This window comes from Barbatula barbatula, assembly GCF_947034865.1.
Source record: "Barbatula barbatula genome assembly, chromosome: 18".
Classification (NCBI taxonomy): domain Eukaryota; kingdom Metazoa; phylum Chordata; class Actinopteri; order Cypriniformes; family Nemacheilidae; genus Barbatula; species Barbatula barbatula.
The window spans coordinates 4,361,941-4,382,477 of NC_136781.1; the positions used below are offsets into that span (position 1 = coordinate 4,361,941).

General features: G+C 39.3%; 1 protein-coding gene across 3 annotated transcripts; it reads right to left on the reverse strand.

Moving 5' to 3' along the window:
- Positions 1 to 1,429: 1,429 nt before the first annotated feature.
- On the reverse strand, positions 1,430 to 18,706 carry synpo (synaptopodin). 3 transcript variants are annotated; one of them, XM_079479220.1, is made up of 4 exons: positions 18,617 to 18,706; positions 13,122 to 14,327; positions 5,993 to 7,920; positions 1,430 to 4,088 (listed from the first exon to the last, which is right to left on the reverse strand). In XM_079479220.1, the coding sequence occupies exons 2-4, from the start codon at positions 13,312 to 13,314 to the stop codon at positions 3,384 to 3,386; spliced, it is 2,826 nt and encodes a 941-aa protein (XP_079335346.1). In that variant the 5' UTR covers positions 13,315 to 14,327; positions 18,617 to 18,706; the 3' UTR covers positions 1,430 to 3,383. The 3 variants fall into 3 exon arrangements, with proteins under 3 accessions (XP_079335346.1, XP_079335347.1, XP_079335348.1); XM_079479221.1 differs by having other exon boundaries at positions 18,409 to 18,645; XM_079479222.1 differs by lacking the exons at positions 13,122 to 14,327; positions 18,617 to 18,706 and adding an exon at positions 10,246 to 10,455.
- Positions 18,707 to 20,537: the final 1,831 nt, after the last annotated feature.

Here is a 20,537-nt window from a genome sequence, read left to right on the forward strand (position 1 = left end):
GCAGGACAAGACGTCAACGGGGCAGCATTTCATAATAAAAGTCATTCGGTTGAATTTCTACGCTGTTTTGTCATGGATACGTGACGTTATATATTTAAAAGGACGGGCGGAGTAGGAACGCGACATGAAATTTATCATTTATGTCATTTTGAGTATTTTACTCAAATTATGGTGTATAAACAATAAATGGTTGCTACTGAACATTACTTTTAAAAATAAACATTACTATAATAAAATCACGGATTTGCATCTTTCTTGTGTAATCGTATTTGATAAAACGTGACTTTAAGTTTTATGGTGTTTTGTAGGCCTATTGTGCATTTATTGATAGGCCACATATAACCCATATAGGTTTGTTTGACTTTACGTTACTGTAAGCCTTCTTGGTTAAATCATTGACGCTTAATGTGGATGCGTGTTTTCTACATTTGATCTTAACCTTAATAATAATACAGTTACAAAAAAATCAACCATACGTTACAGATGGACCGATTTATTTTGAAGCTTCCGGTTGTTGTTATTATTAATCGTGGCTTATTGCTGATAGTGGAGGAGGTCTCGATTGCAGCATCTCTGCAGCATTGGTGGTCTCCCCGGAGACTGTAATTCTTGTTTCACTGTTAACATGAGAAAATTATCAAAACTAATTATAAATATACATCTGAAAAGCTGATAGTAGCACACGAACAGTCCGTATTTATTCTGCTTTTATGAAAATATTGTTTTCAAAATAACAAAGTGTACCTTTACGCCATTTATGTTGTTGGGTTGGTTGTTTATTAATAGACAACTATTTTAAACACTTTTGTCTTCGTTTTAGTCGGTTTTGTGTTTTTTGTGTTTTTTATTCATTTCTCTTTATCATTAATTCATATTTGCTATATTATTTTGAACGCTCATGTTGCGGTTAGCTTTACTCTTTCTGTCCTACAGGTGGTGCTATTTACAAGGCGTTCGGCAGTCATTCTGAATGTAGGCCTATTTGATCAAAATCAAGGTAGGGTACCCACTTTAAATTAAAAATTGTTAACATGTATGTATCTTACAAAATGTCCACCCACATGCTGATTTAGAACAATTAACTCTGTAAAACACCCCGGGTAAAAATGTGAGGTCCATAGAGTAAATTTTAAGGTACAACAGGGTTTCACATCAAAATGTGAACTTCCTTTTTTAACCAGAAGCCTCACAAAACTATGCAAGTTTTTGCATTTGTCATTAAAAATATATTTTAAATTGTATTTATTTTGAATGTATATAATAAATATGAAAATAATTTTTACAAAATGTCCCCCCAGTGAATCACGCCCATTTCAGGACGGCTTACACCTTTAAAAAATACCACATAATGTCATGGCACATGTATAATACATTAGTCATTAATTGGAAAAATACCTATTAGATGACATCAATAAATACAAATCTTTATCCAAGGAGACAGTATTATTATTTATTTGTGTTTATTTCATTTACAAAGAATTGTAAAGACAGCGAGAGAGAATGTTGGAGCATGGTCCTTAAACATGACATCAAAAAAGTACATGGCAGTTAAATTACGCATAACAGAAGAGCAAAGGAAGGATTACACCAGCTCACTGGGGCTGTAAAACATCCCTGATGCTGTGAAAGAAATTCTAGCCAAAGGTGCCAAGTCATTCTGGGGCTGATGTCCCTGTCAATCAAACTATGTTTACATGCTCATGAACCTGCTGATGTACCAATGTAGAGAATCACTTTCTGATGTGCTGTGATTCAATACTCCAGTACAAAACATGAGTAGACTGGCCTACATGAGACTTAATCCTCACTAGTGCTCAATATTAGCAGAGAGACAGATTTCAGAACTATGGCATACAATGTTTCAAAATTATACTGTTAATGTCATTTTACTCAAACATAATACAATGTGTTTTGTGAAAAATATACCAATCTGGTGAAATGCATGCTGTGTACAGACGGACAGCTTCATGGGTGACGTTTAACTTTATATGACAAACCTTACATGCGCCCAAGAATATATTTGTCTGTGTGTGCAATGTGTAAAAAAGCTAATATACCGTGACTCCTTGCACCTTATTGTACCAAATAATAATAAAACAGCCTAAACCCCAAACTACTGAAGTTATTTTTGTGTGACAGTGTATAGTTTAATGCTGCTGAGAAATTTAGAATATATAGGTATCGGCAGGAAATCTCACCAGCAACTTTTTTTATGCGAACTTTCGTTATGTGTCGTGTTCTCTTCTGCCCTATTACACAGCAGATCACCAGAGCCATTTGTTAAAAATGACAACCTATTTTATTACTGTCCTGCGTGTCAGCACAAAAATAGAATGGAAGTTGCATTGGATTTCGAATTACCAGCATCTTCCATTTATAGTTCATGTAATGTAGATAATGCCAGCCATTCTCTTTTCACACTGTAAAAACTTTGCTGTATTTACTTAATATCTAGTGTAAATTGACTTATTATCAGCAATAAGTAATGTGTTCCTTCCAAGTTTCACTTGAGACCTTAGCATTTTCTCACTGTGCAACAACATTCCAATACTCTCAAAGCAATACCGTCAAAGCAATTCTGTACAAAAAAGCATTACCTACATTAAAAATGAGATTAATAACAAATACTTGCAACCCTTGCATATTAAATTTTTTCTTTGGTAATAAGTGTCAGTGATTGGGTACATTTTTGAATCCACATAATGCCTTCTTCATAAGATCACAGACAGCTGTATAAAGGCCCACATTTTGCTTTAAAATACTGTTACTTATCCACACGTCATTCCAAACCAACCCTATTTATGGACCTTTTTGGTTGCACAGTACACTAAAGGAGGTGTAAGCCAAAATGATTTTTTACTACATAATATAAAGTAAGTTAGTAGGTTGGGATGCTGGATGAAGGGCAACGGGACAAAACATTATTATTAACTAAAAAATACTTGTGTTTGTTTATTTAATATACGTCTCTGTAGAATATACATCTCTATATTGCTATAAAATATTTTATTGGCTAGAAATTGTGGGTGGTGGGACCTTAAAATGTTGTTTTAAACAATAAGGTCCACTGATGTAAGCAGTTCGTACAATTTGAGATTTCTTGATTTTACTTGATTTTACTAGCTACAACAGCGGAAATAATAGTTATTATTAGCAAAATAAGACTTGTTATAAAGAAAGAATATTCAAATATTCCAGCATACCCTTCCTATTCACTTTGATTGTACAGTATGCAAGAGTAAAAATTTGCCTCGCATCTCCTTTAGTGCCCCAAACAACTTGGGCAGCAAATCCCACATATTTTACATTCAACAATCAAATGTCTCTTTAGATCCCGTTCTTAATGAATTTCAGGCTGAACTACAACCGTCTACAAGTGCTTCCTACAGATCCTCAGGCACGCTCCCTCTCTTCACCTGCAAACCGGCGGTCCATCCACGGGGGCAGGTGTTGTAGCTGCGCGCCCCAGGCGAGCGCAGGCCAGAATCCTCTGACTCGACCGACGCGTCAGAATCAGTTAGAGAGCGAGTGTTATACAAGCGCACCGGAGAATGGATCATACGGGTGGGAGATGGACTGGTAAGGGTGGGCGACTGGGCGCCCAGCATCCGTGGTTGAAAGGGGCTTACAGGCTTGTGATCATAAGGTGAGGTGCCAGCGCTCACTGGGGAGATAGGCAGGCTGTGTCCACTCCGAGCACCTGGAGACGGACTGTTTTTTCTCTTGGCAGCGTTGATGATGTTTTTGGCCAAAATTCGGTGGTTGGCTTTGGTGTCATGGATGGCGGCCGGGGACTGGCACCTGTTTTCCCAGGGTGGAGATAGAGGAGAGGTGGCAGGTGGTTTGAAGATGGGTCCCGGAGATGGAGAAGTTGTGACGAGCTTATGGATCGGTCGGGGGGAATGGGTTGTTGGTGTGGGCTTGTAGATGGGGTTAGTGGATGTGGAGGTCACCACGGGGCTGCTGGTAGACCAGACTGCACTGGACAGCACTTCTGGACTGGTAAAGCGTCGTGTGAGGTTGGGTGTCCTGGAAGTCGGGGTTGTGGAACCAGGGCTGGTGATGGGTATCAGGGTTTCCTCCTTGATCTGTAAGAATATTGAATATGGTTATGTTAGACACAATATCTTATATATTTTACCACAAAGATACAATCATACTCTAAGGGAGAACCAACAACATGAGAAAACTTTTAAGACGTAAGATTTGCAAAATCAGAAACAAAACCACAACAAAAAAATCGATTTCCATGTACCATGCAGGTTTTGGCTGGATTAGCAAATCTATGAACACACCATTGAATCTATCAGGGCTTTTCATGCACTTCATGATTAAAGTGAGACGTTTATTCTTGTCCGACGTCTACGCAAGTCTCACAGCACACCAAGACATCATGCCAACTTCAGATCACCAGCATAAACGCTGCCGAGGCCACTAACCTTTACTCAGATATGCATTTGTGCCGCTGAGGCTGCTGGGTAGGTTTTCAACCCCAGCAAATGTGTTTTTCCAAGCATGAGCGAGGCCGTAGGTCGGCCCGTTTGTCTAAAGCTCAAGCCCGCAGGGGCCTGTTTTGGCTCAGATGTACGTTTCAGGGGCAGGCGAGGAATGCACGGGGCACATTCATATTCAGTCAGCGTTAGAAAAAAGTTTCTAATTTCATTTTGGGTCGGGGCACCACGCAGCGGGCAGCCCTCAGTGATACACACGGCTTTGTTTTGCTATTGCAAGTGGATGGAGTAAAAACCCTCTCTGTGGAAAAACAGACTTGCTCTTTTCTGCATTTAATAGTACAGATACTACTGTAAAAGAAGATTTTAAGAAGTTTTAGAGAAATACAACAAACACAGAACATATCTGATTAGTACACAGCAGAAGATAACACAGTGTGAAAATAGAGACAGATCAGATGAAGAGAATTTCTTGGTTTTAATTAAGACCGGCGTGGTCAAAATCGAACGAGAGGAAGCAGAGAGAAAAACAAAGATATAATATCAGTGCGAAAAACTGCACCGTTTGAAAACAACCAGCATAGAAATCCCCATCAGATATCACATATGTAAAGATAAAGTCAAAGTATACCTGCAGTGAACATTAAATACACACTGTAGTAAAACTAGCAAACTATGTCCTACAGTAATGAAACAAAAGCATACAGCGTTAATTTAAAGGAAAAACAGCACAGGTGTCACGTGGAAGTATAAACTCACATGTCTTTACTAAATTATTAAATTATATTTTGTAGATCATAAAAGGCAACACGCCATCTGTTAAACTGCTTCATAAAACCGTAACCAGACTGCCGCCTTAAAACTTGGAAGCAAACACTGGAAAAAGACACACTAATTTTGAAACCTAAAATACGTGGCATGAGCGCAAAACTGAATAAACTCTACTTTTAAAGCACAGCTGCACTAAATTACAATGTCTTGATAAAAAACTAAATAAGGTTCAATTACATGGCCCTCTAGTGGCCGGTCCATGGATTACAATGCTAAGTACATAGGGTTTGACATTCACAGCCTCCATACGCAAAACCAAACCAGTAAATAAACACAAAACAGATTGTGCAGTGCTAAAATGTTCTTAATGTTTTTTTTTATCAGCAAATATATCTAATAATTTACTTCAGAGGAAACAATGAAAAAGATTTTTAACTCTTAAACTCTTTTTTTCTCTTAAGTCGACATATCTCTAACATAACAGCATTTTGTTAGAAACTAAAAAACGAACATATTCTGTTAAACCGTTTTTCAAAAGAAATTCTCTAAAACACTCTTATACAATGATCAAATCCCATTGGGGTTTCATTTTTGCATGCATGGATTTTTCATCTGAGAGATGCACCACCTGTAAAATATTGTCTAATGCTCACTCAATACTTCTAAGCAAGCGATCATATTGACCAAAACACTTTAGTGTTAAGAGTACTTCAAGAATAGAGAGAGGGCCAATAAGTAATATATTAAAAGAATGAGGATGGTTTCCACACCTGTGGGGTGATACCAGCTCTTTTGGCTGAGAACGTGGGTCTGGCCACCTGGACGCCAGAGCGGGGCGATGCCACTCGTTCTGGAGCTAAAGGAGACACTGGAGAACTGATGCTGGAAATGCAAGGCATCATGGGAGGAGAAAAGCAATGGGTGGACCTGTAGGCAGCAGAAGGGCTGTATGGTGATGGCAAGGGACTTGTGGGAAGTGAGGTTTGCCTGGAGAAAGTGTGGTCTGTCATGACTGGCCTAGGAGGCGGGGCAGCTCTGGGAAGTGTGCTATATGGATCTTTAGTTGGGTTGAAGATGAAGAGAGATGAGTTGAGTTGGTATGGCTGATGTTTCGACAGCTCCATCTCGATTTTAGTGCAGCCATTCTCCAAAAGCACCTCTGGAGCCGGAGATGGTTCTGGCGTTTTGACCGGAGTCTTTTTTTGTGTAACGTGGTGAGCTTTCAGCGTCTTCGAAATCTGTGCACTGACATTTGAAGAGTTAACAATGGCTTTGACTCGACCAGGCATGTTGGATGGATACACCCAGGATGGCGGTAAAGACATTGTTGGAGAGGGAGACCTTCTCCGTTCTTTGCTATCATGGACGTACCTTTCCATCCTAGACTGGCGTTTGGCAAACAGTTCAGCTCCTTTCCCCGAAGCGTGGGTGAGGGCCTGCTCAGGCTTGTGCTCTGTCCTGGCATGCGTCCTGGAGCTCTTCAAACACGAGGCCCACTCTGGCACCAACGCGTCCTCGTGAACAACCTCCTCCTTGGCTAGAAAGTTTGAAGCTTCGGCGCCGAGAGCCAGCAGCTCCTCCTCTTGTGATGGATCTGGCTGGGCTTTCTGTTTCTTCTTCTCATCGGCTCCTTGCACCAAGGAGAGGAGCTCAGGGTTTGGAGCTACTTTGGGCTTTTCTTGAAATGTGAACATGGACTTGCGGGTTGCTCGGCGAACCATGCCCTCATCGAGGATGCCGGTTTTTATGGGCATCACAGATCTCTTCTCGGTCAAGAGCTCAGGAACAAATGTGGGTCTGGGGGCAGATGGGCGAATATAGCAGGAGGAAGGCTGGGGTGAGGGAGCGTTGGCCATTGGTGTAGGTGGGATGGAGTAGGATGGGAGTGGTGGAGTTGGATAAGAAGGAGGTGGTGGTGGAGAGAAGACAGGTTGTGTGTGTGCTATAAAAGATTGTGTTTGAGAGTATGTGGTAGGGAGCTCTTGGAAGGGGGATAACGGTGGGGAGTCGTAGGATGGAGCTGGTGGGATGTCCATCACTGGACTTACAACTTCTGAAGAGCCTACTGTAGTTGGGGAGAAAAATGGCAGAGCCGTTCGGTTGATAATGGAGCTTTTTGTTGTCACAGCCTTGGTTATTTTTACATTGCACTGCGTACTGTATCCGTTCAAATCTTTATCGGTTTCTACAGAGTGAGCATGTCCTCCATTTTCCTGAGGTTCCTCCTGAGCAACGCCGTCCAAAACCACCATATTACTGTCACTTCCAGAAGTAATTTCATCCTTTACTTCTGTAACACCTTCTGAAAGCTCCTCATCTTTCTCATTGACAGGGAGAAAGTGTCTTTCATGTCCATGCTCCTCGAATACATCCTCACGCGTAACATCACTTTCATCCTCCATGTTGCACCCACCAGCTGACCACGTGAGATTTCTGTGATTTAACTCCTTGTGGTCCTTAGCTGAGCGCGGTTTGTCCCATGGACCTTTAGAAGGTGAATCAATTACATTCTTGGACTCTTCTGCTCCGCCTCCTCCAACACTCACAAGCGTGAAGGCGTTTACTCTCCGTCTACGGCGATTGAAGAGCTGGACACCTTTGGAGTTGGAGTTGGCCTGGAGCTGAGCAGCGATGATCTGACTTTTGGTTCGCGCCTCCTTCAGCTCTTTCTCTGACAAACTGGCACTTCTGCTGAGGTCTGAAATAAGGGAATGAAACAGAAAGCAGTTAACAAAATGAAAACAGAAATATTCACAGCCTGCCAGTTTAGAAGGGATAGTGCACCCAAAAATGAAAATTCTGCCATGAATTACTCAACCTTACTGTAAGTTGATCAAAATCTGTATACATTTATTTTTCCGGCTAAACACAAAGAAAGATATTTGGAAAAATGTAAGCAACTGAGATTTCTGCAGCACCTTTGACTACCATTAAATATTTTCTTCAATGGTAGTCAATGGTGCCCCAGAAATCTCAGTTGCTGACATTCTTCCAAACTTCTCAACTTATAAGGTTGAGTAAGTCATGACAGAATTTTCATTTTTGTAGTAAGTATTTACAAGTCCTATGAGTGATGAACTTTTAAAAGGTACTTTTAAGTGCATATGGGTTTTCCAGACTAACAAACAAAAAGTCACATTTAATATTACAGACCTGCTTTATTGGAGACAGGCACTGCACAGGTTTTGACAAATACAAGACTTTCTTAAATGCTATTTCATGATCTCACCATTAAGCTCACAGATATTTAAGATGCTATTTAAGTTTCAATTAAAGTTAGTCCTCTATCTTAAAAGTCAAGCAAATTATGTGGGTTTTAATACTTCAAGTCATCCTGCAAATAAAGGTGGATCATAAAATGATGACACATTCATAAAATAAATTACTTTAATTTCAAAGAAAAAAACATTTATTTTGATTCATGCTGCCTAGAGGGCAAACCTTTTGGGTGCCATATAAACTTTTCAGATATATATTGTTCGAGGACCTCCTGAACATACTAAAATGTTGAAATTTGCAGTTCTACCAATAATTTGTCAAAGAGGGATGTGAAAACAGGCATGTATTTGTTGAAAATGGCAAAGGTTTATTGACTGCCCAAAAGACCCATTCCAAGCTGCAGAAAGTATTTCCTTCACCATGGTCTCTAGTCCCTCCCTTAGCATTCCTCAACTGCCGAGAAAATTCCCCGCTTGAGAGTGCAGCGTGCCATGAGGACTCTCCAAACCACTTGGAGCTATAGGTCTATATGCTGACATCCTGTCAGGTTCATACCTTTCGATCATCACTTACAAGACAAAGTCTACATTTAAATGCTTGAACTCTGGCCTGAAGCATTTGTTACTGCTATATTTCTTTGGAGATTCTGCTTATCGAGGCACAACAGGAAAAGACAAAAAATCCAAAACATAAACATTAAATATAAAGAACCAAATCAAAATCTTTGTTGTCAGCTTAACTCACTTAATGTGTGGAACATAAACACAATCTGTTTTCTTAATAGACCTTAACAAATAATGACTGTAGACTTCCCGAAGGTAGTTCTTAGCTTTTATCTTCAACCTCAGACTTGGAAGGAAAATCTTTTTGAGTGTTTTTGGTTAGCAGGTATAGGTCTTTGTATCGCCAGAGTCTAATTTGAGTTGTGTCAGGTAGTAAAACCTTCTCAGTTTGTTTTATGTGCAAGTTTGCCAGACTCAAAGGAGCTTTCACTTCACATGGCATAACACTATTATAGAGCACGGGTAATGTGCATCTGTGATTCATTCCACCAGCAAATAAAATATCTATTCATTTAGTCTGGCCATGCAACCCAACCTCCAGTGCTGCGGTTAAAAGCTTTCCATTTTCCTTCTTTACAGATTCTACAGATTTAAAAAGATCCGAGTTGGTTGTTAAAACATGGAGCGAAATCCCATAATCATGCATAAATGCAACTTTTCTCTTTGCATTTCTTTCCAAAGTATTCAACAGACATTTTCGTTTACATCAAATTCCACAAGTTCTCTAACCCGGACTATTTTTACCCGATGCAAGAACAAATACTTAATGACAAATATACTTTTCACAAAAAAAAAACTCATGTCATGCCTAAGAAAAACAGAATATGGGTTAAATTGTCATATTCGGAGCATTCTACTTATAAAATAACATTAACAATTTAATAATGAGCTCGTTAACAGTCCTGGACATTTACATTCTGAATTCAGAAGAAATGCGAACAAATAAAATCTTGACCATTTATACTAATATATATATTTCACAACAAAGCAGCAATTTACTTTCCCCTCATAATGCTGTATGTATTGCAAAACATTGCTCCCATGCCTTAACCAAGCAGAATAAGAGGCAAGCATATGACACATTATTAATATTAATATGATGTGTCATCACGTTTCAACCTGAAAGCGCGTTTCATAAAACTACTTTAAAATTGAATTATAATTCGCGTCAAATATCAACTTTAAGAGCCAAGCCGGTTCAAACACAACTTCGCGTAGCTAAAGTTTTCCCCTTCTCTTACCTTAATAAACTCTCAGTTCAGTCTGTTTAGTTGCTGCTCCACAAGCTTTTCTAATTTAACTTCATCTGTCTTCCACTCCCCTTCCACGGCGAGTTCAGATCGGATTTCGTGTTGATGCGCTCCGCCGCTCCAAATGCGCATCAGGCATGAGGCAGGCAGCAGGCTGGGGCACTGAACACGGCTTTGCTTCCCTTTTGCTTTTTTAAGGATGGGCAAAAATCTGTGGCTATGCTGTGTGACGTTTCCTCTGTTTTTGGTTTGGTACGCGTCATTTTCAGCTGAGCTACACATTAGTGAGCACCGGGGCTAGTTGTCACACGGAGAACTCTAAATCAAACGTCAAGTAAACACACTGGAATACATTAAAGGGTCAGGAAAAATAACTAAATGTTGCCACGCCCTAAGCCAGCTAAACATTTAAACAGTAGCCTATACACTTTCACATTGCATGTGGAAACTGTAAGAAACAATAGGTTAAACCTGTAAATAACACACATGTTCACCCATTTAAACAATTATATGTTGGTTTTTGTCTTTATTCTTTTAAATGTTTGTATATAGTGCATTATTGTATTTATATAGTTCAAATGTTTTCTATCTTAATGTATATATTTGTGCAAAATATTTTGCACTACGTTTACAGTTTCTTCTGCACTAAGCTCCTGTCGCCAAGTCAAATTCCTTACATGCTTGGTAATAAAGCTCCTTCTGATTCTTCTGAAAATATATATAAGAGTTAACACATTGAAAGTTTTTTCCTCTGTTATGCAGAATCAGATCTTTAGTTTTCGTGATTTTTAGAAATGCTGGGCTGGGTAAATGGGCACCTAAACCAAGGGTGGAGTTCAGTTTAAGCCGCAAAGATTTGCTTTCTTAGCTGACCCATGTCTGACTCATAACCCTGATGCTTAACTCATCACTAACCTGCAAGGAAAGGCCAAAAAGCTCTTCAAAAACAGCAGAAATGTGGGGCAGAAAAATAGTTCCCCAAATCCATTGGCAGTGAGCTGCCTGTGATGTGTATAGCCCTTCAGTGTTGAAAGATGATGGAAATTCTTGAGGAAGCTTGAGATTTTGGGCTTTGGTAGCCTAAGGGATTGTATATCAAAAGGTCAGATTCCCCTGTCGGATGTTATGGTTTGTTAGGGGAGGGTGGGATAAAATGTCACTCTTCCTCTGGACAACGTGTGTGAATGTATGAGGAATGGAGTGATGCTGTCTACAGAAGAAAAAATCAATGATATGCACTTGCACCTTACTGTGGTATCTACAAAACCTGTTCTGGGAGACTCACACCTCTAGAGGCCAACACTCACAAAAAAGCATTTAACAGATTAGACATGCCTCTCTTTTGAGCTTCTACATTACTGCAGATTTCTTCTCTATATCAATCCTGAAGCAAATGAATTATGAGCATGAAATAGAGGGTGTATTTCATTTTCCAGAGCAGTGCTACTAGAAAGTCAGCATCTGGAAAGAGACATTAAATACAAGCATTCAACAATGTATGTCAACAAACTACAACACTGTGTGAAAATGACATCGTTGCTAACAAGGAGAGCGAGAAACAGGACATATAAAGGAAAAACTAAATGAAACCAACAGAAGACGGAAGAATTGGCTGTTATCTCTTCGCTCATTCAGCTCAAATACTGATACACTCACTTTAAAGCTATACCGACATCACAGCAGCATCTCTCTCATCAGAGTTTTGCAATGCCGCACACTTGCAATGGTGCTTGGTTATCTGCAAATAATACACATTCCTTCCAGATAACTTTTCCTGAAAGCTTGAACATTATTGTCACTGGGTATGCACTGACGTTCTATTACTGAACAGCTCATCTGTGTCTTTGCTGTGAGGAAACAGATGTGTCACTGAGGGTTTATTAAACTCTGATGTCTAAACGGTTTGGAAACAGTCGCATTTCACATCTCCAATGCATCATCTCGTGGCATCAAGTATAATGACAGGTAACCACTCAGAGGTGGCTCTTATACAAAACATTCAGAGACCAACTTAACATTTTCTAGTGACTGGTAACATCTACATTTTTCAGTTGACTCAGACGAGGGTTGATAATCACTCGTAGCAACCATCTTTTCAACAGGCATTAGAAACATTTACATAAATGTGAATGTGAATAATTTTTTTTATGTTTTTGGTATTTTTTTTACAGTGTCGCTTGGGAGACTTAGGAGTTTTTAAATGATAATTTTAAGTATACACTTTACTATCTATTGTTCTTTAGGATAAGTAAAAATTGACAGGAATAGTTTACCTTAAAAAAATCTGTCATCATTAATTCACCCTCATGTTTTCGGTCTTTCTGCTGTACACTGTACCCCTAACACAAAATATGATAGTTTGAGAAATGTCTCTGTGGTTTTGTATCCACACAATGGCAGTCAACAGGGTTCAATGCTGTTTGGTTACCGGCGTGCTTCAAAATATATTTTGTGTTCTACAGAAGAAAGTCATACAAGTCTGAAATGACATGAGGATGAGTAAATTATAAATTGTCCATTTCAATTGTTTAGTCCAAGTATTACAGTAAAAGTGACATGCCGATTACGTCTTAGATGCCTTAATGAATAATGTTTTGTTTCATATTGAGAACTCAGATTTGCCAATATTCATGAGTCAGAGTAAAGTTTGACTCATTGCTGAAACTCGACCAGAGACACATGCGAGATCTTTTGTGATTTTTCTTTCTTATGGTCATTTAAAATAATTTAAAAGCTGTATCATCTTATGTGTGATGGGTTTAGGTTTTTTGTGTTACTAAACTGTTTAATTCAAGACCAGACTGGACTGCATTGTAATATAACCTGCTCTTTTGACTCAAAGTTGCAAACAAGAAGTAAATATTTACTTGTTTTCCGTTCCACCTGGCTGATGCACATCGTCAAGCCTTGTTTTCCTTTGACCCCACAGTGATCATCTTTCTCCAAGATCCAGGTTCTCTCCAGGGACTTCTCTGAAACAGCCCTGTCAGGGGTGGATGATGTGGCAGTCGGCCCACCCCAGCTGTCCCCTCTCCTCAACGGCTCAGGTTTATAATCCATCTTTGCTTCTGCGCCTGGTTTTGTCGCTCCTTCACAAACTCTCTCTTAACTGATCTCCCTCTTAGCGTGCACGCTCGCCTGGGTGTGACTTTGTTACTCAGCAGAGGTGTAAGTTTGGCTTGTTAGAGGCAGTTTCGGCTTGTTTTAACCCTTTTGACTTATGAAGAAGCGAGGATCAAAGTGAAAGCGCTACATTTTGCTAGGTGTTTGTCTTCACGGTAATCCTCCGAGCAGACCCACTACCCACCAGAGATGAGCTGAAAAGTGCACTTGTACGTTCAATCCACACAATATTACTCAAACTCTAACAAGACCTCCCAGGAGGCACTTCTCAATGCACTTTGGAGCAGTTCCCATGGAAAACTTCCAAGACAATTTCACAACTTGGATATGCTCTATTGCAAATCCGGTGAGGGCTCAAGACTCTCCGCTGTTTTATTTGTCTGTGTCTGTTTATATCCACCGATCCAGATATTTTTCTTTCTTTTTATAAATTCCAGTCAACAAAGCATGTCCCTTGAGTTTACCAGGATCTCTCCGAGACGGTTTCTCAGAAGGCACGCGTACCCCTTGCTCTTAAAGATGAAGGGCAGTAATTGGTGCTTTCCTGTCGTTTCATTAGAGAATGACAGATACATTCAGCTTAAAGGTCATCCAAATGTTCAGCTATTGTAATCGTTCACAAAGTTGAATTTCAAGCAAGGCTTCGTTGGGATCAATCCATATGTTTATATTACAAACAGATGTTTTCTGTAGTTTTCTTTCTATATCCCTGTATTACTGATTGGGTCTCTCTGGGTGGCTTAAATGGGCCATATGATCTCTAACTCACCATCAAGGCTGACGTTTAGTTTATTTACTCATTTCAGATTACGTCCAATGAGATTCCACAGGCAATGGTGTATCCAGACAGGGCTTAATGTCTTAACCTCTGTGTATTTGTGCTTTTGAAATGAACCGCTGCCGGTGGAGTCTGTGTTGTTTGGAAAGATGTTCCTCTGAACTGCCACTTCCTGAAACATAAAGGTGGAAACAATTAAATTCAATCAATATAAGTGCATTTATAAAAATAAATAATATTCTACAAAACATTAAAACATGTCATAATACTGTGGCGATCTGAACTAGACTGACGTTGGGAAACATAATGGAAAGAAATGTTTTTATTACATACAGGAGGGGCATTTCCTTTGGCCTTCTGCACTTGATAGCAGTTGTGAAAATGACACCCCACCCATTGTCCAATCAGTGGGAGAAATGAACTACATTTCCTACATGTGGAAACAATGCATATCTAATTTTTTCTTGAGCATTATCAAAGAGACAGGATATTTAAAGGAACAGGAGTTGGTCAATTATGAGATTTCATTCAATAAAACCCAATTTAAGGGAAGGAAGGTCAACACTTTTTAAAGTCGTCACTTTGGATTCAATTTAATCTGGAATTCCACTTTATTACTACCCGCACCACACTGAACGAAGAATCAATTTATGAATTTAATAATTCAAACATAAAAATGTAAGTTAATAAATCACTTTTCGATGGACAAATTAAAAATTTTAAATGCTGTTTAAAAAAACAGTAACAGCCTTTTTCGACAGTAATAGACCTCAGCAGAAACCATGACAGATGTCACCAGAAACTATCATCCATAAAATTATTTATGCTTAATTTGGCTAGTTGGCTAGTATTTTAACATGCTTGAATCTACACCAGATTTGCCCGTAAAAACATTCACACATTTTATCTGCAAAATCCATTTAACCCTTTAAATGAATGACAAACCTGCCAGGCTTACAAATGTCATGTCTCAAAGTTGTCACCATAGATTATCTGGTTTCATGAAGCCATTTATAAATGTATTAAGGAATTTGCTTTAATGGGAAGGGCTTTCATATGACCTCCAATTAAAGATGTTTCATGCTCAAACTTAGACACTTCGGTACCTGCTATCAATTTACTTTCCACACTGAGAATCGTCCCTCACATCCTGTAGGCAGCAGCAAAGGGTCACATGAGGTGATAAAACCCCATTAATCTTCATCAACTCCCATCAACTGTCGCTAAAACCAATAACACGCATGACAAATAGGAGCTCTCACTCTTCTTGTGATTAGCTTGACCCCTGTGCGTTTATGTTTGGGAGTTAATATCACACCCACTCCAACAGTTTACTCAGGCCACAAAGAAAATATTCACTGATCACGCCCTCTCTGACATCTTTACAATACAGACAACAAAACAAATACAAAAGCCTCTCACAATCTCTGCCCCTTCCTCTGCTTCGGACCAAAAGTGAAGAACAGACGCTTTGTTTGAGATGCTGCTGTCAAAGGATCACCATTAAAAGTGCTCATGAAAGATCTGAACAAACCCTAACACTAACCAGGCATGATGCAACAAGTTTCTAGCGAATTATTTGCATGTCCACAATGAACGAGAAATTACTGAGTGCTACAGAAATACAGGCCACACCATCTGTGCTATAACCGTGAATGATGGCTCAATTCATGTGGCCTTTTTGTAAAGTAGAATGCATCTATAATAGAGTTCAGGCAGTACATTTTCACCTTGTGGATGGTAAAAAAATGGAAAAACACACCAATAGATAATGTTAATCCAACACATATTAAGAATTCAGAATATCAAAAGATAAGACAAACTCGAGCACTCAACACTCAAGTAATTTACCCAGTGCTCCCTGCACTCAAAAAATGGATTTGTTGAATTTACTTTAAAAAGCTGCGTCAAGGGGTTCCACGCAACAATATTCAGTCATTTGAAGAAATAACACTTTAGTTATTTGCAAAATTAATCTAAGTAATGTTGATACAACTTTTTTGAGTATATCCAAACCATTCCGATTGAACCAGTAATTTTAAGTTAAATCAAAATCAATATTTATCTTTCTCAATGGTACGTTTTGTTGTCATACACATATTATATTCAGACTTACCGCATGTAAGTAAAAAGAGAATGAGTAAATCAGAGGAGAGGCATCTCAGTACATGCATTAGCACAGTTAATGCTCATTGAATGATGCAAAAGACCTCTCACAGCCTAAGCATATGTATCACTTTTCAAAACAATGGCAACAATAAAACTAAAACATTCAACAAACTCAACAAACCTCAAAGATAAATGAACATTAAGCATAAACAAGTCTTTATCTTTACTGAAAAACACTTAAAATAACACAAAATTTCGACATTTACTGCCTAAATGCATTCTTACGCAAAGCATGCTGGGAACTGAAAATCCCCCTCAACCAGTCATGTGGAATTACTTGTTTATATCAAGTAAACCCGACAATAGGTCCATTAGGTTTTGCGTTCTTCTCAACAATGTTAAGCTGACCAGTCAAACACTTGTTAAGTAAAGCTGACAGATCTACATTTTACCATAAATAACATAGTTAACTTGTGTTAATTGTTACTTGCACTCTGTATGGACTGTGAACAAGGATGGTTTAAGTAAAACTAACAGCAGCGGGAGTTCATTTTTTTGAGTGTTGCCTTGTTGCTCACATTTGGAAAACCAGCCACCACATTTACATTTTCTTAAAAATGTAGCCATGCCTAATGTGGCCTCAGATGGCATTTTAGAGACATTTACTAATTGCAAAGATAATTATACAAAATTTAAGCCAAAACACTAAAACATTTATAAACTAAGTAATAAAATAAAAGTCAAATAAATATAAAATATTACAAAACAAAAGTGCTAAAAGTTCAAAAATTTAACACAAAAACTAAAAAGATAAAAAAGCTAACTAAAAATATGAATGCAACTACAAGAAACTAAAAAACTAAACTACACTAACTATGACCTGCAGTGATCCCACACATTTCTCAGTTATGCTCTAATGGTTTATCATCCGTATATCTGTCATTCCAATGCAATGAGGCCATTCCTGTGCCCACACACAAATTCAATCACCCGCATTGTCGAAAGACCGCTTCCATAAGTCCTGTGGCACAGGAGACAGGTAGCGAGAGGAAAGTATTTGTGTGCTTTTCGAGCAACCGTAGGTCCATCACAGTGCATATAACAGTGATGGTGTACACAAGAATGTCTGACACAGCGTTTTGATAAACTTCAGGGGCCCGACAGGTCTCTCTAATCACCCAGATCCATTACAGCCCTCCAGGGCCGGATCCTTCAACCGTACGCCACAGCACAATGCAGAGACCTGCTCTTCAACTCGGCTTCTCTTGCACAAAGGCCTATTCAAGCACCTGTAAGTGGTCTGAAAAATGATTTGGGGGTTGCACTTAATATTTGGCATTCTTGGAGAACAATTCACAGCAAGATTCTGATAGCCAGCATGCCTTGGCTTGCGCGGCTTGATGACAGACAGCGAAAACACCATCGCTTATAAACTTCAATGGAACATGGTTCCTGATTCATAAAAGTACAAAGTACATAGCGGTCCCAGGTATAAATTACGATGAAAAGCGTCTTGTCATCAGGATCGCATTACATGCATGGCTTCTCATTGGATTTGTCCAAGAGCAAAGATGAGCATCTGACGATAAAGATCAAGCACAGGAAAGAAAACAAATCCAATGTGCTTTGTTAAAAAATGTACTACTGTAAATGCTTTGTGTCAGCGCTTACTGGGATAAGAGAGTTTAGGTACCTTTTAATTTGATTTTAATGACATGCAAACCTTAAACAAGATCAAGGAACACACCACAAAAGGAGAAAAAGCAGACACCAGTGAATACAAATACAGCACCAACTAAACCAAAACTCAACCAATGAAATTTACAAACGTCTTGCAAATTATGACACACATGAAAGTTCAGATTAGATACAGCAGATCAGTGACAGATGCAGAGCCTCTACCTAATGTATAAGTCATTACCGTCGCTAAGAAACACCAGCGCCGGATATTTGTTCTACTGTTACAGGACGCTGCTCAAATTTATTATCATAACAACCACACACAGGCAGGACAAAGAACAGCACTGAGTACACACGAACAGATGAAGCCCACCGCCAGCGAGGTTATCCCTCCACAGGGAAGAAAATAAGTTACATCCTTAACTAATAAAACATCAATATTTACATGTTTGCGAAATACATACTTCAGATGCGTTCTTTAGTGCAGTAACATATTACCAGCACAGTTGGATACCTCAAACAGTTGAGAAGGTCCTTCAAGGATGTAGTTTCCCATTCAACAGGTGATAAAGCTCTCCTGTGTCAAATCTATTTGCAAGTTTGTCTTTCATATAGTCTGCAAACTCGGCAAGAGAAATGCAGTTGAAATTGTGGAAGAGATAGCAGACTCACCTGAACTCCCAAGTGTTTCGTGTGTATGTGATGGCTAGTTTGCACTGCCCCTTTTCAGGTCCTTCCTTATGTTCACCGCCCTCTCGTATCTCACACGAAGCACCGCTCTCTCTGTCTCTCTCTCGCTCTCTCTCTCTCTCAGACAGAAAGAAGGGGAAAGGGGGTGTGGACGAGAAGGAGTTGGAGCACAGAGAGTTCTTTGTCTGCTTACTTCATATGGTTTCCTTCAAAATTGCATACTGAACACATTATACCATCATATATTCTCAAATATAAAGCACGAGCGTGCATCCAGCTTTGAACTTTTCTGCTTACATTTTTATGAACAATGTTGTTAAACAGGGAATAACCATACGCAACATATCCATAGACTTTGAGTGCAGAGGAGTGCTTGTTTCTGATTGATGAATCATATAAGGTAACCGTGGAGAGTGTATTTTACTCTAGAGAGGATTGCAATTGGAGAATAAAGCACAAAAGCAGCATGCAGATGGCTTTTGCAGACATGAAGAGCCTTTGCAATGATTCTTGGGCAGTAATGCATGTTAAGGCAAAGCGAGACATTGAAACTCTCGCTGGGATGGGACGCAAACCCCACTGATGTGCTGATAGTGATGTCTGCACGAGGACAGAAACTTAAGATGGAAAACAAGGTATCCATAGCAGAAATGAAAGACGGGAAGAATCCTGAACATTATTACCCGTTATTGTAATGAAAATGATCTTTATGATATCTCAGCGTTGTATGCAACTGTGTAAACTAACCTCTGATCTTCTGGCCATTTAAAAAACAGAGTTTCTCCGAAGAGCCATAAAATATTTGCTCCTGTTTGAAATGTCATACCTGTGTGATATTAGGAGGGCTCAAGCTCCATTCAGATCACAGTCTGGGTCATGTCTATTATGAACAGGGCAAGAAGTAACTTCAGAAGGCTCCAAAGCTTAAACTGATTTAAACGTATGGTTTAAATGAGACGCGACGCAACAAGACTCCATCAAAAAGCAATTTGTTTGTCTCAAAGCTAAAAGGAGGTGACGAGACACAAATCAAAACCACGCTATAGACCGCTTAACACATCGCATACCGAAGGTTTAAAACTTGGTATTCGCAAAGCTGTGCTTGTTTAAAAGCACAGCTTTGTACGTTATTACAGTACGTTATTACCACCACGGAAGGAATACATTTGATGCCGCGCAATGCAACTGACATAAATAGACTCCGCATTTGACCGCTTCAGTCCGTTTCTGAGATACATCAACCTCGCCGCCATATTGGACCGGGGGGGGATGTGGTTAAATTGAACGGAGATATGTTATTTTAGGATTAAAATGAAAATAGTGATCATATAATCATATAACCAAATTAAACAACATTGGGGGGTTTACTTGGAAATATTTTACAATTCTAGTTCAGATTTAATTCAATAGTTCAATTAAAATCCAATACCAGACTATACCTACATGATGATGTTTCTTTGCATGCTAAGCCATAGAGATACGGCACAGAGCATATACATGTCAATTCTTCAGTGTGAACCACAGGACATTTTTCCTTTTACTTCGTTCTATCGCCCCACCTCTGCAAACATATTTGTATTTTCTTGGCGCCCTCTCTACAGCTGGCCAGCCTGACATAGCTTTTCATCTTTTAGTAGACTAGCGTGACTGACTGTTCCAAAGGGCAGCTGTGTCTATGTACGTCTTTGAGTACGTGTGCTTCTCCCACTGTAGCATCTGTGTCCATGTGTGGGTGAAGGAACCAGGGAAGGAAATGTTACAACACATTCCATCAAATCTGGGCTTTTCTTCTGAAGAGCATGTGGAATTTCCTAAGTGTTCTGTTTTACATTCTGTCCTCTGACTTTGTTACTGAGAAAGTGTTTGTCTGATTGGAATCATACGTAGCCTGCAAATGAACCTC

Coding starts and splice junctions, on each gene's coding strand:
- synpo (XM_079479220.1), bottom strand. CDS start 13,314: ATGGATTATAAACCTGAGCCGTTGAGGAGAGGGGACAGCTGGGGTGGG. Junction 7,921..13,121: donor CCAGGTGGAACGGAAAACAA/GTAAATATTTAC, acceptor CCCTTATTTCAG/ACCTCAGCAGAAGTGCCAGT. Junction 4,089..5,992: donor GAGCTGGTATCACCCCACAG/GTGTGGAAACCA, acceptor ATATTCTTACAG/ATCAAGGAGGAAACCCTGAT.